The sequence below is a fragment of the Hippopotamus amphibius genome, chromosome 1 (genome assembly GCF_030028045.1).
Source record: "Hippopotamus amphibius kiboko isolate mHipAmp2 chromosome 1, mHipAmp2.hap2, whole genome shotgun sequence".
NCBI classification, from domain to species: domain Eukaryota; kingdom Metazoa; phylum Chordata; class Mammalia; order Artiodactyla; family Hippopotamidae; genus Hippopotamus; species Hippopotamus amphibius.
In genome coordinates this window covers 21,458,925-21,486,041 of record NC_080186.1, presented here as the reverse complement: position 1 = coordinate 21,486,041, position 27,117 = coordinate 21,458,925, and the positions used below count along the sequence as shown (strand labels likewise).

The following is a 27,117-nucleotide window of genomic DNA, read 5'->3' as shown; positions in this document are numbered from 1 at the left end:
CTACTGACAGAGAAAAGCTCCTCTTAACCTCAAATGCAATGATTCTAAAAGAGCAGGTGCTTCTCGGTGTTAGGAAGCTGCCGCTTTGGAGGGGGTCTTGGGCGGGCTGGGCTGGGCTGGGGAGGTGGAGCCAGGGCGCAGGGGGAGGCCTGGGAAAGCCGACCCGCGGTAACCCGGGGGAGGTGGGAAATGGGGGCGGGAGGGCCTGGGATTTGAGGGCCCCTCCCCGCTGTGGGCAGCTGGCTTGGGGCTGGGGCGTGACTGCAAGTTCTCCCCGTCGCCACAGCCGCCGAGCCGCCGCGGACGCAATCAGAGAAGTCCGAGGCGGCTTCCTCCTCCCTGCCCAGAGGGGGCGGCGGTCACAGGCGGGGAGCACCCCAGTTTTCTCGCCCCCACCCCCGTTGGCACTCGTGGCTGCTGGGAGCCCCGGCTGGCTAGCCCTGGGGTCGGTCGGAAGCGGTCTCCCCTGCGACCAGGTAGGTGCCGTCAGGTGCGGCTGGATGGGCAGGCGGTGCCCCGCCCCCAGCCGGCCCTTGGCCCCGGGCGGACGTGCGGTGCAGAGAGGAAGCCCGAAACCGGGGGGGGGGGGGGGGGGTGAGCTTAGGAAGGCCAAAGGGACCCCACCCCAAAAAGAACCTAAGAAGGAAAACTGAGGAGACCTGGAGAGTGAAACTGATAAAATTTGGGGAGGGGAGCTAAGGGAATACGGGGAAAGAAAACTAACCCCACCCCCCACCCCAAAGGCCTGGTGGGAAAAACGGAGCGAACCTGTAGAGATAGAATTTGGGAAGTGGGCTGAGTCGGGGGAGGGAAACGGAGGGGACCCCAAAAAGGGTCTGGGGGAGAAACTAAAGGGACATTGAAAGTGAGAATTTGGGGAGAAGCTGAGGGGTCTGGAAGAGAGGAACTACTAGGTGGGGGACCTGGGAGAATCAGGTGAGGGAATTTGCCAGAAACGAGTCAAGGAGAATCATTTCTGGAGGACGCAGAATTGTAGGGCACAATTCCGGGGGTCCAGGAAGTCCCCCTATTCGGAATCGGCAGAAGTCGGGGGGACGAAGCCTGTAGCCGGGAGGGGAGGGGAGGCTGCCAACAGGCAGCCCCCTAGACTCTCCCGCCCGGCACAGGTGGGCGGGTCCCGGATGGCGAGGGAACTCCTTCATCCCGCAGGAGGCGTGGGTCCCCGCTTCCTGGGGAAGTCCCCGCCCTCCGCAGGGATGGGCCTCTCTGGGTGCCCCCTCCCCGCCCGTCCGCAGTGGCGGTCTCGGTCGACGTTCCTCTCGGGATCCGGGAATTGCTGGCCGCCCCGACGGAAATCCTGCCTTTGACCGCGATTGCCGGGAGGGGCTGTTTCCATGGCAACAAGAGGGCGGAGAGACCGAGCCCAGCACTTGGCTGCAGCAGGGCTCAACGCTGATGCCGCCCCCTTTGGTCCCCTCCCCGGCCCCCATTTTGGGTCCTCAGTCGTAGGGAGGCCTGCGGCACCAAGGAGGAAGGCTAGGACGCTCCGCGTTCAGGAATCCTGGGGTGGGGAATCTGAGGTCTCAGGGACTTAGCCCGACTGGGACCTTGATTTCTGGGTGACTTTAGGCAAATTATGGGGCTTCTCTGGGCCTCATTTTCCTCATTTGAATTATATGGGAAATTGTCTCTTCCCCTGCCCGGCTACCATCCCCCACCTTATCCCCAGTCGTGAATATCAGGTGCAGAAAACAGTTTTTGCCCAGTGTCCTGGAGGGGTTAAGAGTTATCACTGAACAAGGGAGCCTCTCCCTCACTTTCTCAAAGACATGTAGCGGGACCAGAAAGCCTGACAGAGCCTCCAGGGACCAACACACAGCTGACTTCTAATGAAATAAATGTTTGTGGGTCTGTGGAGGCCCCATACTGGGAAAGTCGGTGGGTTTGAGATCCGTCCCTGAACATCCCCCTTTCTTTTCTTTTCTTTTTTTTTTTTTTTTTTGCTGTTTTTTTTGTGTTTATGTTTATGGTGTAAGCACTGGTTTGTCAGAAAGTCTTTTACTTTTTAAAAATAATTCAGCCTTTTTTTTTAAATTTGTGGCCGCCTCAGGTCTTAATCGCTGCAATTGGGATCTTCCTGGTGGCATGTGGTCTTCTCTCTAGTTGTGGCGTGCAGGTTTTCTCTTCTCTAGTTGTGGCGGGAGGGCTCCAGTGTGCATGGGCTCTGTAGTTGTGGCGTGCAGGCTCTCTATTTGAGGCGTTCAAGCTCAGTAGTTGTGGCGCAGGCTTAGTTGCCCTGTGGCATGTGGGATCTTAGTTCCTTGACTAGGGATCGAACCAGTGTCCCCTGCATTGCAGGGTGGATTCTTTACCACTGTACCACCAGGGAAGTCCCTGTCAGCAAGTTTTGCTCTTGTCAATTCCAAATAATACACAGTTCAATGCACTTCACAGAATATTCATTTTATTGAAACTTTGTTTTGTTGAAACCAGTGATCCCTGAGTCCTTTGGCATCCTTCCATCTGTGTGTGGTGGTGGGGAGAGCAGGGTTCTGTTCCCACTTCTCAGGTGGGAAGATGGAGGTTTGGGAGTGAACGACTGACAGGCCAGCAGTAGGGACCCAGAGTCCAGGGCATCCTGTCCCTGATGTGGGGAAAGAAGCAGCCAGAGCTAAGGCCTGTTTTCCCCTCTCATCCTTACCAAATCTCATGTAGCCCTCTGGACTGGGGAGTGGGTGACGGGGGAGTGGTGGAAGAAGGTACGGAGTTCCTGGGCTTTATGGCTGGTTCCTGCTCCCCAGTGGGCGTGACGCTGTGAGTGAGTGTGGAGAGTGTTTGTGAGAATGGTTTGGGCTTTGAGTGAATGAGCATGTGAGCATGTGTGTGGGTGTTTGGGTGTTCTCTGCAGCCACCTGGGGCTGATGTGGCAAAGGAAGTGGCCAGACCTTGGGAGGATGGGTAGGGGGACCCCAGAGCTGGGGAAGGAGGAGCCAAGGCCCTTCCTGCACAGAACAGACCAGTCTGAGCTACCGTGGGACCCTGAGGAAGTCTGGCCACACTGTGGAATCTAGGCTCTTGTTCCCTCAGCTCCCCCTGGACCACCCAAGGCTCCCTTCCCCCAAGAATCTCAAGTCCCTCAAAGACCCCTATTTTAGAGGCTAATGAGTAGGTTTTCAGCAACAGATGAGAAACCACTTTTACCCACAAGAAATGGAGACGATTCTGCTGACACCCTCAGGACCACGTGGAGGGTAAAGCTGGTGTGGCCCCTCCCCCACCCCCACACACCTGGCCCTACCAGGGTGGCAGACTCAGACCCCGGTATGTCTTCTTAGTCCCTGGGTGTTCAGAGGTGGGGATGATAGGGCCTTAGGCAAGAAGGGTGTGAGATGGTTGGAGGTTTTATGAGAGGTGAGAGCTCAGTAAGGGCCCTGGAGCCCGTGAGGGGCGGAGGGTCCCAGTGACGGATGGAAGTCTTCATCAGGGGCATCAGGCGCTTGAAAGGATGGGGTGCAGTGGGGCTGAGACTCGGGCCTGCCCCCCGCCCCCGGCTGCCCAGAGCCCTGAGGAGAAGCCGGAACTCTTGCTGGATGGTGGTTTCCTGCCGCTGTTCAGTCCCAGTTCCCTTTTGGTGAAATCCCCCAGGCAGCTGGGCCCACTTAGCCCTCCCGCTTCACCCTGAGCACTTCTCTTTCTTCTCAGCCCTGCCATTCCTCCTGCCTCAGCCTTGGAGGGGGCTTCCTCAAGGGAAGGGAACAGAAGTGAAAGTTCACTGAGCATCTACTGTGCACACTGTGCTTTCAGGGGCTTGACCACAATTGATGGGCAGAAGCAACCCCATGAGATAGAGACTTAGATTCCTATTTTCTAGGCAAAGAAAGTGCAGCTTAGAGAGAAGTGAACTGACTTGCCCAATGTCTCAAGCTAGTTGTCTGGCTGGCTAGAATTTGAGGTGAAATCTGTTTCCAGATCCCTCAGATACTTGGCAGAGGTCATGGGGGAACAGGACATCCTGTGTGTACATCGAAGCCCTGATGTGGCGTTGGCAAGTACGGACCTCAAGAAAGGATGGGTGGGCCTGGGGCTCCTATGTCCAGGAGTAGGGGTGGGAGGGAGGCAGGTTCCCTGCTGGGTGGCCAGCTGCCATATGGCAGAGGTGGTGATCGGTTGGCCAGGGGCCGGGTGGGAAATATGACGTTCACCAGTCAGGGACAGCATGACCTGCTCAGGCTTTGGAGAGCACAGCCGGGAACAGAACTCTGGACCCTAATTAATAGTCCTGATTTTGAGTCCCCTGTCTGACTGTTTGACTTCCAGCAAGTCGCTTCTCCCCACACACAAGAGGGAAGTAGACTGATAAATGGTCCCTGGGGGCCATTCTAGCTTTACTGCTTCTGATTCTCAGCCTCACTCAGCCACACTGGGCAAGAGCCCTCCCAACAACTGCACAGAAGATACAGATGCAAAAACTGAGACTCAGAAAGCTCACATTATTCACCCAAGTCCCCAGATCTGGGTAGGACCACAAAGGGAGATGCTGAAGGTGGTAACACTGTGGTCCAGGACCTCAGCTCTGACATCTACAACCTGGTTTTGACCAGATCAGACTTTGGAAGCCAACTCCTGTCAACCAGATATTCAAGAGGCATGTTTATTAACAGACTCAAGTCCGTGCAGTGACCAGAACACTTGTGGCCATTCTCTGAGCTGCTCACTTTCTGGTGTTAGCAGACAGCCTAGATCAGTACTGAGAAAAGAGAGATCTAGATTCAGATTCTAAAGACTATGAAAATCAGCGATTGCCTGAGAGACCCTGGGCAGGTCACTTCCGGCTCGCTGGCTGTAATGAGGATTCAGGGCACATAGCACAGGGCCTGGCACACTGTAGGTGCTCAGTAAGATACACACATTATTGCTTTCTCGAGGACTTCAAAATACAACAGGGCTTATGACATGCTTTGGAGCTAAATTGATGGGGTTGCATTTTATCTTCCCCTGACTTGCTATGTAGGTAATCTTAGGGAAGTTATTTAACACCTTTGTGATTCAGTTTCCTTATCTGTAAAATAGGAATAATGAAATCTACCTCATAGGGTCACTAAGTGAGATCAATCATGGGAGTTGCCTAGCAGCACAATGTCAGGCACTGAGTAGGTGTTTAATAAATTAGCATTTTAAAAACTAATAGCTAGTGCCCCCCACCCCCACCCCAGACTTCTAAGTCAAATTATTCTCCTAGGAATTGGTAGCTTGTAGTTGAGATCAGAGCTAGGCGAGGACAAAGAGACCTGGGGGGCTATTTTCATGCAGATGCCGAGCAAAGAGGACCCTACCTGTTCCCTTTCTATTTTTCCTATCTTTGGCTCTTTAGTTCTCAGTGTCTGACTCTCTCTCAGCCTCTGTCCTTCTCTGTCTCTCCACCTCTCATTTCTGTTTGTCTCTTCTCTTTGTTTCTTTCTGGCAGTGATGTGCTGCAGCCAGCTAGCTGGTACTGGCTCTCGGGAGCTGATTCTGCGAATCTCTTTCTGGCCCAGCATCCAGGAAGTCACTTCGGTAACTTGAAATCAGCCATGGTGGGAATATTTACACCATAGAAATCACCAAATGCTGCAATCAGGGCCTTTTTTCTCCCTTCACTTTTAAGAGTCAGTATACCAGCATACCCTCACCCCATCCCCACTGTCTTGCCGGGGCTGTCCCTCAGCCCACAGAGCCTTCCGCCTCCTTCTCGGAGGCTGACAGTTTCTGAACCTATATCCTATTCCAGGCATGCAGAATTCTGGGCTCCCCCTAGGCTGATTTTAAAACATGGTGGTAACATGTACCTGTGTATCATTGGAAGTGGCTGCGTTGTATCTAAGTGGAGACCCACGATGTTGTATAAGTTTGTCTTTCTTATAGAGGGGAGCTCTGTGTGGGTCTGTGACTCAGGGATGGGGAGGGGGCTACATATATCTCTGGTTTCCCTTTGGGGGCTCCATGCACCTGTGCATGTTTGCAAGAATGGCTGTAGGGGCTTCCTGGGTGGCGCAGTGGTTAAGAATCCGCCTGCCAATGCAGAGGTCACAGGTTCGATCCCAGCTCCAGGAAGATCCCACATGCCGTGGAGCAACTAAGCCCGTGTGCCCAAAAAAAAAAAAAAAAAAAGAATGGCTGTAATCATCTGTGTCTGTGACCAGGCAATGGAGAGAAGTGGTTCAGACCCTGGAACCAAACGCCAGAATACGTCATCTGTGTGACCTTGGGCAAGTTTCTTAGCCTCTCTGTGCTTCAGGTGCCTTATCAATAATAATAATACTTGCCTTGTAGAGCTGTTGTGAGAATAAAATGAGGTAATATATATAAAGCGTTTAATGCAGTGGCTGGCGCAGAGGAAGTGCTATAAATTCTCCATATGCTATTCTTTGGGAGAGGCTCTGTGTGTGTGTGTGTGTGTGTGTGTGTAAATGGGTAAGGGCTGAAGGTGTGTGTAGATTCACAGATGTCTGCGTCTTTGAATCTGTACAGAGGAGCTCAGAGCCTCTGTGAGGCGCTGTGTGTAGCTGAGGTGACGTGTGCGTCTGAGAATGTGTCAAGAGGGTTGTGTGCACCTGCATGTAGGGCTCTGTGCTGTTTGAGATGTGCCTGTGTCTTCCTGTGAGAAGACCTCCATTCTCATCCTGTAAACTTTGCTTTCATCTCACCCACATCTACCCCCTCAGTGCCTGAAATCCCCTCCCTTGGCTCTAGATGCCTTCCATCTCTGTGTCTATTTTCTCCCTGAGTCTAACCACCCTGCAGCCCTTCAGACAGTGGCTTCACCCCAGGGGAGGGGTCCTGAGGTGAAGATCTCAGCAATGGCTTGGTGAACAGGGGCTATTTCGGGGCTCAAACCACAGCCCGCCTCACAGTTCACCACATGGGTGTCACCCCACACACATACACAGGAGAACAGTTACAGTACAGCATGAGACAGGCTGGTGGGTCTAGAGTGGGGGTCAGGGCACTGATGTGACAGAGCCATCAGCTAAGCAGCTGCATCTGGTAGATCCAGGAAGGCTTCCTGGAAGAGGTGAGTAGTGCTGGGTAGGAGGGGCAGGACCCATAGAGAAGAGGAAGAGCATAGCCATAAAGGGAACTGGACTTGGGAGTTGAGAGGGACAAGGTGGGGCACCTGTCCCAAGGACCCTTGGGCCACTTAGGGTTCACTGGATTGGCCCTACCACAGAACTGTCTATTCTTCTCACATCTGAGGAAACCGAGCCCTCTCCCCAGCAGTTCCTCTCTGAGTGTTGCAATGGCAGTGTTTCTGGCAGGGCGTGGAGAGCCCTTGCTCAATGACCTGTTTGCCCTCTCACTCAGAGGACACAGCTACCAGGAAAGGCTTGGCTCCCTTGGAGGCTCCCCAAGGGATCCTGGTGGCCCTGGCTTCTGACCTGGGCCTTTGCCTGATGTAGGGATAGGAACAAGCTCTGGAGGTAGGTGTCCATCTTCACTCGGCTACCAGATGTAGTTCTGGGGCTGCTGGAGTTTACCCAGCCCAGGGTGGGAATAGAGGCAGCACCTGGAGGAAGGGCTTGTTTTCAGGAGACAGTGACCGAAGGCCTATAGTGAGCAGAACAGGGCTTGACAGAAACCCTATTAGAGACATGGGTCTAACCCAAAGATACGAGTGTGTGAATGTAAGAGTCTGTTAGCCTGAGAGGCAGACTGTGTACGTGTGTGTGTGTGCACACGCGCGTTACCGTGCTTCAGAGCTTGGGCTTGTGTGAGAGTTAGTTGTGTTGGTGTGTGGCGGTGCTGGTGAGCACACTTGTGCAAGTGTGTGCTGTGAGTGTTGGTGTGTGACTGTGTGCTGCCGTGTGTGCTACTCTATGTGTTGGGGTGTCAGGTGGCTACGAATGTGAGAGGGCAGGTGTGGTGGTGTGTCCTGTGTGAGGGTGGTTGTATGAGTGAGCCGGGGCTGTGGGAAGAAAAATGAAGGCAGAAGTCACGCTGGGGCAGAGCCCAGGTCCCCTGGCTTCCTGGAGAGGACAGGCGGAGACTGGCGTCTGGCTGCAGGATCACTGGCAGAGACTTCATCTTCCGCGTCCTCTGTCTCGCTCTCAGGTCTCCGGCCCCTCCCAAGGACCATGCTGCAGCCCCACTGACCCAGGAGTAGGGGCCTGAGGGGTGAGTGGGGGGAGCGGGGACTGAGGGCTCTCAAGGTCAGGAAACGGGGTGCGGGTGGCCTTTCTGGGCCCCACAATTCCTCACAACCCCCTCCTCCTACAAGGACCCTGTTGCTAGGTAACAGATGGGGGAGCCAGAATGAGGCAGCTTGAAAGGCCAGAGGCTGGACCCATGACAGGAAATGGCCTTGATCCCCCTCTGCAGGGAATCTCCAGGTGCCGGCACACAGCCCTCACACACGCTCACACACAAACACACATTGGTACATAGACGTGCACACACACACAGAGACACACACATCAGCACGGAGACATTCACACACATACTTACACAGACCTACACACAGATACACACACGCAGACAGGCACAAACACTCCCACATGAGGCTATGCACACGGTCGCGGCACACCAATACAGAGGCAGCCACTCACACACACATGCATGCACAGTTACACACACACAGGCACATACACACATGTTCACACGGAAACACGTGCATACGTACATACTTATACAGACATGAGCACGCAGAGTCATTGCATGCAATAAACGTACACACTCACACACACACACACAGATGCAGACATTCACAAAGAGCTGCACATACACACACACAGACACACACCCACCAGCAAACTCATAAAATAGAGACGCAAAAAATACACACACACACACACACACACACAAGCACTCTGAGGGAGACACAGAAATCCAACACGTCGAAGAAATAGGAGGCAAAAATATATAAATAAACACAGCAACATCCTGAAGCAGAAAACCAGCCTGGTAGAGGAGACACACACTCTCTCCACATACGCTAAGGCAGCTGGGGGGTGGACGCCATGGTGGCCCTGCCCCACCTTTATCCCTCACCAGGGAGGACCCTCCCCCACCCCCCACCCGGTCTGAGAGAGGAAGCTGCATGCCTGTGTGAGTGTGTGCAAGCGTGCGTGTATGTGTGCCTAGGGGGGCACATCTGGCAGGGGCCCCCGAGTGAAGCATGCCCCCGTTCTGTAGCAGGGCACCTGGAATGGGCTGTGTGTTCTGCAAGAAGTTGGAGCCGGGGCCCAAGGAGGATGGTGGCCTGGAAGCAGACGTCAGGGGCTACGGGGCTGCGGACCGCTATGGCCCTGACCCTACTCAGGGTCGGTCTGCATCCTCCTTCACCCATATCCCCAACTACAACAACTTCTCCCCTCAGCCCGCCAGCCACACCTTCCTCGATGGGAGCACCATCAGGGCCGTCTCAGGTGAGTCCAGTGGGCTGGAGGCAGGCACTGACTGGACTCTGGGAGGACCCAGGGGAAGGAGAGACTTGGACTTGTCTTTAGGAGCCTCCAGTATGACTTGGGAGACACAGCCCTGCTTTTAGCGCTCAGTCTGCTGGAGTATGTACAGCGCTACTCTCAGAAACCCCAGTCTGAGGGGGAGACACAGCTCTGTTCCCAGTCTGAGAGAAGGACTCTGATAACAGATGCCAGTGGGAAGTCTGCCTGGTGGGGGAGAGCAGAAGCGACTCCCCAAGGAGTCCCTGGGGGGGAGGGATGGACTTGAAGGTGTGTCTTGAATCCAGGGGGATCGAATCAGAAATCGCCTGGATTCCAAAGACCTTTGCGAACCAGGGCACTGCAGCAGTGGGGAGGCATAGCGCCTGGCTGGGGGACAGGACTCTGGGATGCAGCCCCCGTGGTGCCCCCTGATGAGTAGCCCTGACTCTGCAGGGACTGGGGTGACCCTGTTCATCGCCCTTTATGACTATGAGGCCCGAACAGAGGATGACCTCACCTTCACCAAGGGCGAGAAGTTCCACATCCTGAACAACACGTAAGTGACCAGGCCACCCGGCTCAGGACATGGCCTGGGCTGCGAGCAGGACCCAGAGAGAAATCCTACCTGGTCCTTGTCCTCAGAAAGCTCCAGCCAAGCTGGGGAGGGCTACATGACAATAACAGCCTTGGGGAATTCCTCAGGTCGGGGAAGCCTGAGGAACTGTGGGCACAGAAAGAACACCGTGGTCTCCAGGGTAGTAGTGATCAGGGCAGACTTTCTGGAGGAGGTGATTTCTAAGCTGAGACTAGAAAAATGAATAGACATTGAAAGTAGAGGTGAGAAAAAGGAAAAGAGAGTGAAAGAGAATAAAACTAAATGATGACTTCTGGAAACCACCCAGTGGTTCAGTATAGATGGGTCATAAAGTATGAAGTGCACAACAGAGAGAGCAGATCCTGGAGAGGGGAGTGGAAACAGATTCTCGGGGCTTTTTAATCCAACTTGGGGAATCTGGATTTTATCAAGAAGGAAATATAGCCATTGGAAGGATTTTTAAAGGGGAAGTGACCTAGTTAGCTATCCACTGCCTGCCCAAACTCCAGCCCAGCCGAGGTGCCAGAAAAGAAAACCAGGAGGCCCAGATGTCCCCAGACATATTCCTTCTGTGGGGAAAAGCTCCCCGGGCAGCCACAGTGGCTGGGGGACAGAGCAGACAAAAGCCCTGGGGAGGGGGTGTATCCAAGGTGAGGGGTTGGCAGAGCCAGTGTCCACCTGATCCTCAGTGTGGCCCTGCCTGGCCCCACGGTGCCCCAGGGGCTGGGTTGCCAATGACACCCCCTGTTCTGTGCCTCCAGCGAGGGTGACTGGTGGGAGGCTCGGTCCCTCAGCTCCGGACAAACTGGCTACATTCCCAGCAACTACGTGGCCCCTGTGGACTCCATCCAGGCTGAAGAGTGAGTAGGGGTTGGGAGGGAGGCCAGCCTTATGGATAGCACCCTGGAGTCCAGACTCAAGGCCACCTCTTGGGCAAGTCACAGCTCCACTCTGAGCCTATCTCCTGATCTGTAATTCTGTGAGGTCTTTGTGAGGATAAAAGAAGATAAGAATGATGTTACTAATAGTGGGTAAATATTATCTAGCACCTACTATGTTCTGAACACCATTCAAAGTGATTCCTATGTATTAACAAAGTTAGAAACTAACACTATCCTGTTTTACAAATGAGGGAACTGAGGCACAGAGAAATTAAATATCCTGACCAAGTTCACATGGCTAGTAAGTAAGTGGAGCTGGTGTTTGAACTCAGATAGTCTGGCTATATTTGCTAAGCATTATCTATCTATCTATCTATCTATCTATCTATCTATCTATCTATCTATCGCCTCTTGGTGATAACAGTAGTGTATGAGCTTTAAGAAAATTGTAAAGGGCTAAAGAGATGGAAAGGGCATTACTTAGAATTAATCCTATTAAGGAATCAGGGAAGTACCATTTATGGAGTATCTTGGTGTAATTGAGATGCTATGATAGGTACTTTACTTGCCCTGATTCATTTAATTCTCACACTAACACTATGGATATTATTATTGTTCCATTTTACAGATGAGGAAACTGAGGCTCCTAAAAACTTTTTATCTAGCCTTACATATACATATATATATGGGAAAAGTAAAGATTGGAGAGACTACAGAGTGGGAGTCACCAGGACTTGGTGACTGATTTGCCACTGGGCCATGGGGAGTGGGAGGAATCCACGGTGACCCAAAAGCTTCTCGAGAAACTGAGTGGGTGCCATCTGCTAAAGTGGGGAACACAGGAGCAGGTACAGATACATGGGCGGCTTGTTAGTTTGAATTCGTGGAGAGGAACACCCACATGGAGGAGATGGCCAGCAATTAGATTAGGTTGTGCTTTGTATCAGAGGTACCCAGCCCATGCCAAGCCATGCCCCTGAATTAGCCCGGAGGAAGGGGCATCTTATTCTCATCGGCACTAATGCTCCTTAGTTTGTTTGCTGTGGCTCTTGCAGAGGGCACACCTGGGCTGGGGTGGAAATTCAGGACTCTTCAGAGTGGAGACGATAATTAAAGCTGCAGAGGGGAGTGAAGGAAGAGGGAGAAGAGGGAGAGAGATTGGCCCTAGGACCCAACTTTGGAAAAAGCTGCCCTTGAAGGAGAAGGAGCTGTTGGAAAACCAGGCCAGGCCAAGTCAGAACAGCCAAGAGGGCGGAGGGGAGGTTTCAGGAAACAAGAGAGGGAGTGTCAGAGGCTGCCTCTGGATTTGGCAATGGTGGTGACCTTGGTGAGTGAGCTCTCCGCATGAAGTGGGAGTGGAGGCCAGACAGCAGAGCCTGGGAGGGAGTGGGAGGTGAGGAAATAGAGACCCAAGTGTGAAGTGCTTTTTCAAGTGAAGGAAGGTGAGAGATATAGCAGAATGTTGATGGCATGACAGAACTTAGAACAGTTTCCTTTGGGGAAGGAAGAAATGTGGGCATATGTAGAGGCTGGTGGGATGCAGAGGCTGCAGATGGGGGCTGGTCGGTGGGGGTGAGATGTCCCTAAGCAGAGGGGAGTGAGCGGGGTCCAGAGATCAAATGGGAGGAGGCCTTCATCTGGGGAGGGTGGCAGGAGGCATGGAGGAGAGGAGAGGTAATGAGGCAGAAGGCAGAGATTTGGGGGTCCACATTTTGGCGGCAGTGTTGCGAAGCTCTGAGAGGCACTTTGTGTGGTGTCTTGGTTAAGAACAGTGTCGTGGTTAAGAGCGCAGGCCTGAGAGCAGACAGCTTGGGTTCCTATTCTGGTAGCACAGCTTAAGAGCTGTGTGGCTGTGGGTAAGTTGCTTAACCACTAGGCATTTCAATTTTCTCATCTGTCTAATGGGGGTTAATAATAGTACTTACTTCACAGTGTTGTTATAAGAATTAAATGAATACATGTATGTATGACAGCAGAGCCTGACACAAAATAAGTGCTGTTATTATTATGTCAATTATTAAGGAAGTAGCTAATGTCATGGTATGAGTCGGGGCAGGGCATTGAAAAAACTTGGGAATGTGTTCTGTCTACACAGTCCTACAGTTTCTCCTTTCCCACCCTGCCTGCCCTCCTGGACACTCTACTCACCAATGCCTTCCCCTGTCCCCCAAACTGTGCCTACTACCCAGGTGTGGACTGACAGTCCCAGAGTTCACTGAGACTGCCACCTCCCTTAATTTGAAAACTATGCTCCTTTTAATTCAGCCCAAGATGGTCACAAGCCAATTTAGTGATCAAAAGACATCTGAGTCTTCGATGGCACCTGTGGTCACTTCGACTCTCCCAGTGTACTCTCCCAGTTGGCTTCAGGCTACAATTCAGTCCCAGGAAGGATATCCAAGAGACAGCACAAATGCTTGAGGTCTCAGGCTGAAGCAGAGACTCAGAACAACATCCAAATTAAGAGGGTGGAGGAAATTTGGGAGCTGTCAGAGCTGGGCAGGAGCAGACAAAAAGAGGGGGAAAGTGAGTTCTCTGGTGGTCCAGTGGTTAGGACTCGGTGCTTTCAGTACTGTGGCCTGGGTTCAATCCCTGGTAGGGGACCTAAGATCTCACAAGCCTCCTAGTGGGGCCAAGAAAAAAAAAAAAAGAGGAAGAGAAGCAGGAAAGAGTGCTGTTCTGGACGCCAAATAAGGAAAGGGTTTGAGGTATGTGCGGGGAGAGGAATCTGAGTTATTGCCTGGATTCGTGGGAAAAGAAGTAGGGCAGGTGGCAAAGGATTTTGGGCAGAGCTCATCAGCCAGCCTTGTGGGCTGGTCAGTTCCCCTCTCTGGGCCTCAAGTTCCTCATCTGTAAATGAGCCTGTGGAAGGAGCGGTAGTGAGATGGACCCTGATGAGGTCACTGATGACCGGGATGCTAGCAATTTTAGTTCAAGAGAAACCCAGAGAGTGAAGAGGAGAAACCTAAACTTCATTGGGCACCTCCTGTGTGCCAGGCCTTCTACATGCCCCTCTCCGTGACCCTCCTGATCAGGCTGCAAAGTGGGTGTACGATCCTTGTTTCATGGGTGAGGAAATCTTGGCGAGTGAGGTGACTGTTCCCAGGAGGCTGAGTTGGGGGTTGAACCGGGTGTATCTGACTCTTGCCCATCCTTCCCAACAGGTGGTACTTTGGAAAGATCGGGAGGAAGGATGCAGAGAGGCAGCTGCTCTCCCTGGGAAACCCCCGGGGGGCCTTTCTCATTCGAGAGAGCGAGACCACCAAAGGTGGGGCTATGCCACTCTCTGCCCAACGGGGAAGCCTAGCTCTCAGGGTGGGGCTCGGAGCAGTGGGATGGGGCTTGAGTCAGGACCAAGACTGGGACAGCGTTGGGGGGCGGAGCAAGACTGGGACTGGGTTCAAGGGATGTGGCCATCCAAATTCAGAGGCCCCAGCCTTTTGGGCCTTTCCGGGCTCCCAGAACGGTGGTGAGGAGGAAAGCAGGCCCAAAGGTGACCCTTGTCCACAGGCGCCTACTCCCTGTCCATCCGGGATTGGGACCAAGCCAGAGGTGATCACGTGAAGCATTACAAGATCCGCAAGTTGGACACAGGTGGCTACTACATCACCACAAGGGCCCAGTTCGACTCGGTGCAGGAGCTGGTGCAGCACTACCTTGGTGAGGGCAGCCCTGGAGGCTGGCATGTGTTTCAAATTCCTGAACCAATCAGCTGAGACTGAAGCCCAGAGAAGGGAAAGGGCTCCCAAAGCAGTAGTGGCTGGACCAGAACTAGAACCCAAGTGTTTGGGTTGCCAGCCCTAGATTCAGAGGAAACGGAGGCGGGAAGCTGTCCATGGCCAAAGGGCGCCCCCTAATGTCTGAGCTGGGTAGGAAACTGAGTGGACCTGACCTGGAGGATGGGCTGTGGGGCTGAGGGGAAGGCATCCATGCCTGGTTTCTACTTTGGTTGGTTAGGTCTGTGGAAGGATGAGGGCTTCATGTCCACACCTTTGTCTGTAATTCCCAAACCCATTTCCACCGGTCAGAATCCCACCTAGTCCTTGGAGGCCCAGCTGGAGGCCACCTCTTATGGGAAGGTCCCCAGTCCTCACAGGGATCATCCCTCCCTCTGGTGCCACCTCCTTCCCTGGGCACCAACATATTCACCTACTCAGTGGACCAGGTTGCCTTCTGCCCTGTGATCTCAGCTGTGGTCTAGTTCCTTAAAACTCATCTTGGGAGCTGGGGCGGGATGAGGAATGTGTGGGCCATCATGGCCTACCTTTGAGCTCCCTCTTTATCCCCCACTGCCCAGAGGTGAACGATGGGCTGTGCCACCTGCTCACGGCGGCCTGCACCACCATGAAGCCGCAGACGCTGGGCCTGGCCAAGGACGCCTGGGAGATCAGCCGCAGCTCCATCGCGCTCGAGCGCCGGCTGGGCACCGGCTGCTTCGGGGATGTGTGGCTGGGTACGGGGGTACCGGGAGCCGGGGCTGGGGCCCGAAGCCGGGGAGAGGGCTTGGGCGCGGCGGGGACCCGTTCCTGACAAGCCTGGGCCGCCCGACAGGCATGTGGAACGGCAGCACGAGGGTGGCGGTGAAGACGCTGAAGCCGGGCACCATGTCCCCGAAGTCCTTCCTGGCGGAGGCTCAGATCATGAAGCTGCTGCGCCATGACAAGCTGGTGCAGCTGTACGCGGTGGTGTCAGAGGAGCCCATCTACATCGTGACCGAGTTCATGTGCCACGGTGAGGGGCGGGGGCGAGGGGCGGAGTCTTGGAGGGCGGGATTTGGAGCGGAGTTAAGGTGGTGTCTCTGGGGTGGAACCTGGGTGGCGGAGTCCGAGTGAGGGGCAGGAATGAGTGAAAACACAGGAGTGCTGGGAGTGGGGGCGTGGCCAAGGTAGACGAGGCGGGGCCTTGCCTGGGGGCGGAGCCTCGTGGGTAGTCAGCTGGTGGGTGGGGCTTGGGCGAGTGAAGGCGTGATCTGTGATGAGAAAGGATCTGGGGCGGACTCTGCGTGGGGCTTGTCTGGGGGGATGGAGGAAGAAGAGAAACGAGACGTGGGCAGAATCAGGGTGTCTGTGAGAGTAGGGCCTGGGCGAGATCTGTGAGGGGTTGAGGCACCTGGCGAGATCCTGGGTGGGGGCGGATCTAGGGTGAGAGAACTGTGAGCAGGGGGCGGGGCCAAAGTATGTGGGAGGGGTCCTGGAGAGGGGCGGGGCCAAGCGAGACCAGGCACGCCTCCAGCTGGGAATAAGGTCTTGGGGCTGATTTTCTGAGTTCTCTTCCTCAGGTAGCTTGCTGGAGTTCCTCAAGAACCGGGAGGGCCAGGATTTGAGGCTGCCCCAATTGGTGGACATGGCAGCCCAGGTAAACCGGGACAGCGGCCTTTCTCTCTCAGAGCCCCTCCTATTATCTTCCACAAATCCCTACGTCTTCAAACACCTAGCCTACCCCTGGAAGTGCAGCCCCAATCCCTGGATCATCTGTGCGACCTGAGGCAGGGCACTGCCCTCTCTTTGAGCCCTAGTCTTGAAAGCGGGTTTTTCAAATGATCCCTCATGCAAACCATGGTGTTCCCATCTCTCTATACCTTCGCCCACAGGTAGCTGAGGGCATGGCCTACATGGAGCGCATGAACTACATCCACCGAGACCTGAGGGCAGCCAACATCCTCGTGGGGGAGCGGCTGGTGTGCAAGATCGCCGACTTTGGGCTGGCCCGTCTCATCGAGGACGATGAGTACAACCCCCAGCAAGGTGCCCTGCGTCACCCCACCTCCCAAGAGCTCCGCAGTGCAACCAGGGGCTGCCATGGGGTCCCACCTCCCCCTGACCATCCGGGACACTCCCACTCTGATGTAGTGTAAGAGGCGACTCTGGGTTCAAACCCAGCTCCTCCGCTTACCAACCATGTGGCCTTGGGCAAGTCACCTAACCTCTCTGGGAGCTGTCGTATCTCCAGATGAAACTCTCAGTGAATATTCTCAATGAAAATATTTAGGCAACAGTAAGTCAACAGATATTTATCAAGCACCTGCCCTGTGCCAAGCCCTGCTATAAACCTCAAGTGAGACCACGGAGTGTAATAGGGAAAACGCTGTAGCCAGAATGCCTGAGTACGAATCCTAGCCACTTATAATCTGTGTGATTTGGGCAAGTTGTTAACTACTCAGTGCCACCTTTTCCTCTTTAATACAATGGGGATAAAAACAGTAATGGTAAAAAAAAAAATAGTAATAAAGGTCAGAGGGTTTTCATGAAGGTTAAAATGAGTTAATGCATGTAAATCGCTTAAAATGGTGCCTGGCACGTGGTAAAGGCTATATACACATGTTAGCTATTATTATGATGAGAATTATTACAATGTTTGCAAAGTGCCCAGCACTATACTAGACACATGGTGAGTGCTGGCTAGACACCAGGTCTTTTCTGTTACGCCCAGAGACCTCTGTGCTTAGGGTCCCCAGTCCTAAAGATGCCATTCTCTTCATCCAGCTGTTCCCAGGGATTTCTTCACTAACTTTCCCTTCTCCCCCAATCTCTCCAGGGACCAAGTTCCCCATCAAGTGGACAGCCCCAGAGGCTGCCCTCTTTGGCAGATTCACCGTCAAGTCAGATGTGTGGTCCTTTGGGATCCTGCTCACTGAACTCATCACCAAGGGCCGAGTCCCCTACCCAGGTTTGCTGTGGGGGTGGGGAGGTGGAAGGGTGGTCATGGGAAGGGCTTCTTCCTGGTTGCCTCTTCAGGAGGGGCTAGGCCCCCTGACTGACAGAGCTCCACCTTCCAGGCATGAATAACCGGGAAGTGCTGGAACAGGTAGAGCATGGCTACCACATGGCCTGCCCCCCAGGCTGCCCGGCATCCCTGTACGAGGTCATGGAACAGACCTGGCGTCTGGACCCAGAGGAGAGGCCTACCTTCGAGTACCTGCAGTCCTTCCTGGAGGACTACTTCACCTCCACAGAACCCCAGTACCAGCCTGGGGATGAGACATAGCCTGTTTGGGCATCAACCACCTCTCTGGGGGTGCCCACCAGCCCCCTCCAATCCCCAGGGTTCTGGTCCCAAAGCTCCCAGGCCTAGAACCCTACAGAGTGGTAGCATGTCAGAGCAAGCAAGTTGCTTTGGCATCATCTAGGGCAACCCATTCATTTTAAAGATGCGGCAAGCTGAGGCTCAGAGATAATCCCTCACCCACTCTGGTCCAAGCTCTATTTCTCCCCTTCCCACTTCCGCCCTGACATGCCTCTAGCCTTCCTGTCTGCACCATTCCCCCCCCCCCAAAGAAATGCTCATATCTTGTCTAGTTATTTATAAAACTGTATATCCTTTCCCTCACTTATCTCCTAGCCCTTCTTTCCTACCCTGCCATCCCACCCTGGTCCTGGCCCCCAGAATTCACCTCCTACTCAATTCCCTCATGTCTGCAAGTTACAAAGACAGAGAAAGTCTTTGCCGGATCCCTTTCCCACTGGGTGGATGCTGTAGTCCAGGACTGATGTCCAAGCCCAGGGTGAAGGAGAGTGTAGCTGCGGGCTCATCACCTCTCTGAATCATGTGTGTGTTTATTGATTTTGTAAATAAGAAAAGTGACAATATAAATCATTGAGCCATGAAAACCACTTCCTTTGGGAGGGATGGTGGTCAGTAGGAGGTGAGTGGGGCTGCTTTGGCTACTGGGAGGAAGGGGAGGTGAGAGAGCACCCTAATGCCTACTAAGCACAGGGCACCCAAGGTGTGTTCCAGGACACCCCAAAGTCCTGAACTCAACCCCATGTGAGTTTAGGCTGAGCTGAAAGGTGGATAAAGAAGACAGGTAACTGGAGATCAAAATATCCCCTTCATTACTGACATGGCTTTCAATCTGCGTGCAGTGGTTTTCCCAATTCTTTACTTGATTTCGGGGGATTTACTGTTCATCGCAGGCACTACAGCAGAACCTCAGGCCTCCCCCAGTGGGGCAGGGGGAAGACCACATTGGATCTCTGCAGCTCCCCAGAAGGGATGGGGGGGTGGGGGGGGAGAGAGGCCTGAGAGTCTAGCTCATTGGATTTCGCCTAGGGAAACTCTGCCCCCAGGGGGCTGTTGGAGAGGTTTGGAGGCAGTTTTGTTAGTCACAATGACTGGGGGCTCCTACTGGCATGTAGTGGACAGGAAGGGGCTGCTTAACAGCCTGCCATGTACCCATGCAGTGAAGACTTGTCCCACCCCCGGCTCCCGCTTTGAGACACTCCAGCAGCTGCTGTGCCTGCAGGTGGAAACAAGAAGAACAGGGAATAAGGACTCCCACCTCTCCCATCAGGAAGCTGCGGACCCCTGACTTACTAAGGGAAAGGCCAGGGAAAAGAGTCTGGGAGCTGGGAATCACAGCTATGCTTGACAGACAATGACTAAGCATTGACTCTGTGAAGGGGCCTTTGCTAGGCAGGACCCTGGGAACACAGACATGAACAAGACCTGTCCCTATCCTCAAGGAGGTCACAGTCAGGCTGAAGAGAAAGAATAGTAATAATAGTAACTCCTTTATTGTGTCAGCTGAAAGCCGAATGTGTTTACTTTCATCTTTTCATTTAACCCCATCATGAATCTGGCTCTATGATTAGTCCCCCATTTACAGATAAGGAAACTGAGGCCCAGGGGTTACATGATGTACCAAGGTCATAAAGATATATGTGACAAAGCTGGAATTTGAACCCAGGTCTCACACCAAGGCCCATGATCTTTCTACCAGAACTTGCTGCCTCTCAGCTTTGGGAAAAGATCCTATCTGTCCCAGGTGGATGTTTGGGGGATCCTTCTCTCTCTAAAAATTGGTAGATGGATTCCCTGGAAACCCACCCCCCCCAGGTTGAATTACCTAAAGGAAAGAGGATGTGGTGGCCAGTGCAGATGGAGCATTCCCTGTGCTCAGCCCTGTGCTGGGGATGGCTGAACAGAAGCAATAAGATGAGGAGAAGCCAAGTGGCTGCTTAGAGAAGTAGTCACAGGAGTGGGAGCCTTAGCTCTCCACACTCCAGCTCTCAGGGGCCAAGGCTTCCAGAAGGCCATGGTCTCTGGACAACCAAACTCACAAGAGCCTGATGTATGAACTAGAGGCCCAGCGTTTCCACCTGCCATGGAGTAAACAGATAAGAGCACAGCTCTGGAGCTGTAGTGTGATGTTGTAAATCTTGCCTCTACCACACGCTGGCTGTGTCATCTTGTGCAAGTTATTAATCTCTCTAAGCCTCAATTTCTTCATCTTTGAAATGGAAATAGGATATACAATACATGTTAGCTGTCTTTGTCACTACCACTTACAAATCATTTACTCTATGCCAGACATCCTACTAAGTGCATGATGGCTACTAAGTGCACAGAGCCCTATGAGGAAAGGGCTAATACATCTTGATTTTACTAAAAAGGAAACAGAAGTGAAGTGAAGTAAATAGGTTGTAGGACATAAATGGCAGAACAGGGGCTTGAACCAGGTCCTATGCCTCCAAAATCAGTGCTCTCAGTCTCTAGAGTCTTTTCCTGGGACCAGAATATTCCTGTCTGCCCAAAGGGGCTCTCTGCCTGGTACCTGGATGGCCATTTGGTTTAAATGGAGGCCCAGCAGGGCAGTGAGCCACCTGGAGTCCACCAGGCCCCCATGACTCCTTAGCAGAGACCAGAGCTGCCTGAGCCTGGAATCCCTATGTTTACTGGTTCCCTGTCCCTCCCTGTGGTGCAACTGAATGAATTCTCCCTTGCACCCCCTTTTCTGTGCTTCCTTCTGTTCTCTTCAGATAGAGCACAATGCAATTGATGAGGCCTCTGTTTTCTCAATTTCAATCACATCCTCGCCCTGCCTCCCTGAGATTACAGGTGGGTCACCTTGATTGCGGTTTCCACCGTTCACAAAACTCTTCAGTCATTTACAAAACCATCTCTCGCCTCATTCACTCCCCCACCTGGCTCTTCTCCTCTGTGATGCGTGCTTTTACTGGCTTAAGACTCAGAGGGCAATTTTATTTCCAAGTTCATGGTGGGGGAGGAGGACACCTAATTGACTAATGCTGGGTGTTTCACATACATCATCTCATTTGAGCCTCACCATGAGGCAGTGCAGAAGTATGACTATTCCCGTTTTACAAAAGTGGAAACAAAGACTCTGAACGCCTGCAGCACTTGCTCAAGGTCATCCAGCTGGACGATAGGGTCAGGATTTGAACCCAGGTTTGTGTGGCTTCAAGGTCTCATGCACCCCTCACTGTCACAGTCCCTTATTTGATGGAGCTGCATGGGGAAGTATAATACTAACCCAGAGTCAAGCCCAGGGAGGGCACGGTGCAGATAGGAGGTTGGGGGTAGCCCCAATATGTGCTGAGGATTGTTTTGATAAAAGAGCCAAGTCATTTATTAATTTCACACACATCGACTGATATCTCCTGCAGGCTGGTCCTGTCCAGGAAGCAGAACAGTAAACAATTACAACACTTAGGTGCAAGGTCAGTCTGGAGGCCAAGAGAGACTTCTTGGAAGAAGTGAAAGAAAAGTCTGCTTGATGAAGCAGCCAGAGGGTGAGATCATCTCCCACTGAGGGAACGGCATGTGCAAAGGTCCAGAGGTATGGTAGAGCAAGGCCAAGTCAGGCAAGCGCAAATAATTATGGGAGGGTTGAGGGAAAAGGTGAGACATGGAAGAAGGCTGTTGGAATGTCAGTGGGCGGAGGTAGGAGGGTCAGAAAACCAAGGGTTATGGCCCCTGAATTGTGGAGAAAAGCCAGAGAAAAAAATCTGGGTGGCCCAGGACCTATTGGAGCAAGTCTATTTTGGATCCCACAGCCCCAGTTCTGAGCTGGGTGGACCCACTATCCACTTCAGGAGTTCTCTCCCAGACATAGGACCCCTCCTACCCCGCCACCCACATCCATTACAACACACACACACACACACACACACACACACACACACACACAGCCTGGATGGTCTTGCAGTGATGTCCACACTCCCTCTAGTGGTCACACTAGGCACTACACTCAAAACTGCTGGAAACTTTCCCCTGGGATAGGAGGACAGGGTCCCTTCAGAACCTCCCCATCCCTCAGGATGGGAGAGACAGTAACTCAGTACAGTTCCTGCTCTCAGAGAGCTCACAATTTAATGGTTATGAGGGTTAAGGGGACAGACACAGGCAGAAAATGTAGGAGAACAGGGGAGAGTCCTAACTCAATTGGGCAGGGGGACGTCTTCTCAGTGGCGGTGTCGCTTCACCACCGGAGATTTGAAAAAGGAGTAAAAGTTTGCTTGATAAAGAAGCAAGAGAGGGGCATTACAGACTTGACAGAGTTAAGTAGCTCAGAGGCAGGGAATGGGACTGTGCAGAAAGTCACAATTAAGTAGGTGTGACTGGAGTCAAAAAAGTGAGGGAGATTGGTAGCTAAAGATGAAGACGGCGAGGTAGGCAGGGGGTCTTGTCTGCCTTGCACTCGAGCTAGGATTCCAAACCGTGGGCCACGGGAAGCCACTTAAGGGTTTTGAGCCAGGGAGTAACAGAGTCAAATTCACTTTCCGGAAGGAGCCCAACACGGAAGAAGGATGGGAAGGGAAGAGGCGGGAGATGGACACAAAGAATCACACCAGGTCACATTCACAGGAGCACACAGAACGTTGGGCAGGCCTGTGAACCAGACATATCAACACATGTGATGACACCTACAGACATGTCAGTGGGACCCCAGGCTGAGCACCTAGACAGACAAGCACATACCCACATACACTCAGACCCACCACTCAGGTCCTCAAGCCAAAAGGAAACCGAGGACACACGTGTACCCCCAGACACAGGCTGACAGTGAGAACCACGCACACCCTGATGGACACAGGAATTCACACACGCAGTGTGGCTGTCAAGGGCTCTACCCTGCCCCCCTCTCTCTCCCCTTGGGTCCCTCACCACCTCGGACAGGAACAAAGCTGATCTTTGCCCTCTGGCCTCTGGCCTCTCCTCCCACACCCCCTGCCCAGAGGGAGGAGCTGTTTGAAGTCTGGGCTGCAGCTGGGGTTTCCTGTTGCCTGGAGGAATGTGGGAGGACTCGCAGGGAGGGGCGAGTGCAGGGAGGCCAGCACAGGAGGAGGGATAATGGGGACGTGGGGGCCTTGGTTCCCACTGTACCACAATGAAGGAGGCCTTCCTGCTTCCATGGTCTCTTGGGCCCCAGCTCTGAGCTGTTCCCATCCAGAGGAGGGGGAAACCAAGGCCATAATGGCTCTAGCCCAATGGGCCTCTTGTTCCTGGATCTGAGGCTCAGTGGCTTAGGCCAGGCCCTCGACCTCTTTTGGCCTCAGTTTCTCCTTCTGTGGACTGGGATGAATCCCCCTCCAGCAATCCAGACCTTTCCTGAGGTAGCTCCAAGCGTGGGGCCAACCCCAGAACTTCTGCCGTCAGGGAGGGCAAGGCTCACTGCACTCTGCCCTTTGCAGGAGCTCCAGGGGCCTGGCTCCAGGCTGCTGTGACCTCTCAGTTATTGTCCTTATTACTCTCATGACTCAATAACCCCTCAGCATGCCCATGTCAGGTTTCAAATGCTTTCACATGCATGTGTTCAGTAACTCTTCTCAACAGCCTTGCCTGTAGCACAGAGAAGGGATTACTCCTCCATTTTCCACACGTGGAAACTGAGACTCCGAGAGTTTAAGGACACACAAGTAAAAGCAGAATCAGAACCAGGTCTGGGGACTTCCCTGGTGGTCCAGTGGTTAGGACTCCATGCTTCTACTGCAGGGGGCCCAGGTTTGATCCCTGGGCAGGGAACAAGGATCCTGCAAGCCACTTAGAGCAGCTTAAAAAATAAAGAACCAGGTCTGTCTCACTTCTATTCCACATGGCCTCCAAATCCTTAGGGCCCACAACTTTGCCTTTGGACTCTCCCCTCTCCTAGGGTCTAGCTATACTGCCTTCTGCTTATATTGGTTGGAGTGAGAAAGGGATCCCAGAAAGGGATGATGCAGGTTCTTCCAGAACCTGGGTCCCCTCCTTCAAGTCTGCTTTCTCTGGGAGCTTACAGCTACCCTGCCCAGACTCTGGTGACCCAGATGCTGTTTTTAAGGACTGGGTAGCCCCCTTTTAGACTAGGCTGGTGAAGTAGATATGGCGATTAGACGCTAGGTGGCAGCAGTCACCCACGAGAATACTCTGCTTGGGTTTGTCTCGGGCGGCCAACCCCCCCCCAACACAAGTTGAAGAGGCTCCAAGAGAAAAACCAGCCCCCAAATGACTGGGAAACCCTGTAATGCTTGGTTTCCAGCTATGCCCAACACCCTGGGGACTAAGAGCACCCACCCTCTCTGAGGAGGGGGTCGCTGAAGCAGCCTGGAGTGGGAGGGGATTGCGTGGACAACCCCACCTAACTTCTATTCCCCTCTCACTCGTGGAGCCATGGGCCCTACTAACCTTGCGCCTTATCACCTAACCTCTCCCTTCTCATGCCTTTCCCAAACTTCTCTTCATTCCAAGGTACCTAGGGCTCCCTATCTCCCAGAAGTCATCCTGTATTCCCACCCAGTTCCCTCCCAAAACTTGATTCAGCTTAGGTGGGGTCTTCATGTCCTTGGGCAGAGCCTAATAGGTAAGGATGTTGTGAGGGGGTAAAAGAAAGGGGAACCTGGGCCTCTCCTACCCTCCCCAATGCTAAAGTCTCGCCGGTGGGGAAACAGCTGGGGCAAGATGCCAAAGGCTCATCTATTTGTGATAACTTTAGACTCAGGCTTTGGAACTGCAAAGGGCCCCTAACGACTAACCATTGCTTTCATTAGTATCTAACCTTACAATTGTTCCCATCCAATGAATAAATTTTTGAACCCAGGGCTTGCCTGCAAGGAGAAGCTGCTCCCAAACGGGGGCCTCTGCAGCTGCCCATGCTGGCCCCATGATGCCAGATCAATAGGTGTATTATTTAGAGCCCTAGACCTCTCCCATGGCTTCTGTGCCCCCTGTCCCCGCAAAGGGCCAATAGAGAGTGCTCCCTAGGTCCCCTCTTTTGCCCTCTGGGGGTTCCAGACTGTCCTGGAGGAGGGGCTTGGGAGGGGTGGAGGTGTAGGGAAGGTGGTGACAGGGAGCCGCAGTTGGCAAAATGACACCACCTGCCTTTGTCACATGCTGGCCATCACCTCACATCACCCCTCACGGCCAAAGGAAGAGTCAGAAACAGGTGGGCCAAGGACAAAGACACTGCTAAAGGAACTTCAGACATGGGACAAGACAGAAAAAAGCCAGCAGACACTGCACAAAGGAATGTCAGGCACACAGATGAAGTGGAACGAGCGCAGGACCAGTCAGGGCCGGTGTTGGTAGATGCCGAGGACAGGACAGCCACCATGCATTATTCATCTCCGTGTCCCCTGTGAGCCCTGCACACCTCAGTTAACATTGGTCGAATTGAAGTGCCAAGGGAGGACCCACAGACGCTGGGAGAGAAGGTCAGACGGAGACCCGGGGAGTCAAAGCTCCCTGCCATGGCCCAGAGGTTAAGCAGTGGGCTTTGGAATGAAACAGACTCTGTTCTGGCTGGGCTCTGCCACTTTTTCAGTGGGTGTCATGGGCCTCAGTGCCCTCATCTCTGAAGTGGAGATGATAACAGTACTATTTCACCGGATCTTTGCGGGACTCAGAGCCCCGCAGGGTTCAGCAGCAGCAGCAGCAGTTCTCTTTCCTGGGCTGTCCAGATACCTCCCCTGGTAACCAGGCCTTGGCAGTGCACATTCCCATCTGTGGGGATAGGCCAGGCAGGGGGCCCGGAGCGAGGGGCTGGGTAACAGATGTGACCTGAAGAGGAGGTAGGTGAAAGTGCTGAGTCCAGCCCCCTGGGCACAGCAGGAGCTCTGAACTGTTGAATCTGAATGGTGCTTCTTGACACAAGGGAAAAGCTCAGCCGAGTTCAGGACAGCAAGGCGTGTGTGTGTGTGTGTGTGTGTGTGTGTGTGTGTGTGTGTGTGTGTGACAGAGACAGAGACACAGAGAGACAGAAATCTGTGGTTTACCCAGGACTTTGTGCCCTCGCCGCTCTTGGACTTCTAGAAAAACTAGGCTTCGGTGGGGGCCGCTAAACCCAGAGCTCAGAACTTGAGAAGGGTCACTGAGTGAGCAGGAGGTGCTGGCGGGCTTTGAGGTTTCTGGAGCAGCCGTCTCACCGTAAGCTCTTGCCCTTTACTCAATAGGAAACCTTTTCATAAAGGGAGAACGCCCCCAAATTCAGGGAGCCGGTCCTCTCCATTTTCCTCTTCCTCTCTCATTTAATTGGGACGCCCCAGAAAGTCGCAGGCCCTTCAGCTAATCCCTCGATTCCCTCCCTATTCTACTCCCATTCCACTCGCAGACCCCGCCCATTCGCTCCCACCCGCAACCGCCGCTCGAGCCAGAGCCCCCTGCGGCGGACGAGGGACGTGGGAAACGTTCCCAATCCTTGGGGAGAACCAGCACGCCTCGGTAAAAGAGGACGCGCCCCCGCCGGAGGGGCCCGGGAGCCGGGTGCCCGCGGGGACCCGGCCGCGCCGTCGGAGCTGCGGGCGACGCCCCGCCCGCCCCGCGCGCCGAGCAGCCGAGGCGGGGACTACAAGTCCCGGCGTGCCGCGCGCGCGCTCCCCCCTGGGGTTCCGGATGGTGAGCGGCGAAGGTAAGGCGAGCTCGCAGAGGCAGCGGCGGCGGCGGCGGAGACGGAGAGAGGCAGGCAGGCAGGGCGAGGGCGAGAGACGGAGGGAGGGAGCGAGCGAGGCAGACCAGACAGACAGACAGGCGGGCGGGCGGGCAGAGCGAGCCACCCGCCAGGCTGCGCTCAGCCCCGCTCGCCGCGGAGAGAGCAGAAGGCAGGAGGAGGGAGGGGAGGAGGGGGAGGGAGGGAGAGAGGGAATCCAGCTACCACCACCCAAAGCCAGCGTCTGCTTTCTGTCCTCATTTCCTTTTCCCACCCAGCTCTGAGAGCGGAGAAAGGCAGAGGGAGCGAGAGATAGAGACAGTCAGGGAGACAGACAGACAGCCAGAGAGAGCGGGAGGGAGGAGGGCGGAGGAGGAGGAGCAGGAGGAGGACTACGCGGGGAGCGTTCCCTCCCAGGTTTGCTATCGGGGGGGTGGGGGCGGGGGTGTCCAGGGCTGGGAGAGTGTGTGCGCGGTGGGGGGAGCGAGGGGGGCGCAGAGAGAGCGAAGGAGCGATCGAGGTGGGGGGCGCCGCGGGAGCGGGGGGCCGTGTCCAGCGGAGTTAGCGGCGGAGAATGTGAGCCGAGGCGCGAGCCATGCTGTCAGCAACGGCGGGCGGCTC

The 27,117-nt window shown here is 54.0% G+C and overlaps 2 protein-coding genes across 9 annotated transcripts in view; both read left to right on the top strand.

Moving 5' to 3' along the window:
- Nucleotides 1–352: 352 nt before the first annotated feature.
- On the top strand, nucleotides 353–18,443 carry FGR (FGR proto-oncogene, Src family tyrosine kinase). 4 transcript variants are annotated; one of them, XM_057701992.1, is made up of 13 exons: nucleotides 353–476; nucleotides 8,050–8,112; nucleotides 9,133–9,362; nucleotides 9,834–9,936; nucleotides 10,737–10,835; nucleotides 14,021–14,124; nucleotides 14,367–14,516; nucleotides 15,154–15,309; nucleotides 15,408–15,587; nucleotides 16,135–16,211; nucleotides 16,447–16,600; nucleotides 17,391–17,522; nucleotides 17,632–18,443. In XM_057701992.1, the coding sequence occupies exons 3-13, from the start codon at nucleotides 9,143–9,145 to the stop codon at nucleotides 17,838–17,840; spliced, it is 1,584 nt and encodes a 527-aa protein (XP_057557975.1). In that variant the 5' UTR covers nucleotides 353–476; nucleotides 8,050–8,112; nucleotides 9,133–9,142; the 3' UTR covers nucleotides 17,841–18,443. The 4 variants fall into 4 exon arrangements, with proteins under 4 accessions (XP_057557975.1, XP_057557984.1, XP_057557965.1 ...); XM_057702001.1 differs by having other exon boundaries at nucleotides 9,130–9,362; XM_057701982.1 differs by lacking the exon at nucleotides 353–476 and adding an exon at nucleotides 7,288–7,418 and having other exon boundaries at nucleotides 9,130–9,362.
- Nucleotides 18,444–26,340: 7,897 nt separating this feature from the next.
- Nucleotides 26,341–27,117, top strand: part of AHDC1 (AT-hook DNA binding motif containing 1) — a 64,980-nt gene continuing 64,203 nt past the window's right edge. For 4 of the 5 annotated variants that reach the window (XR_009048396.1, XR_009048397.1, XM_057701932.1 and 1 more), the window contains exon 1: nucleotides 26,514–26,913. The gene's annotated coding sequence lies outside the window, so the exon portion shown is untranslated. Of the gene's footprint in view, nucleotides 26,479–26,513; nucleotides 26,914–27,117 lie in introns of those variants that run through there. The other variant, XM_057701947.1, reaches the window with a different exon arrangement.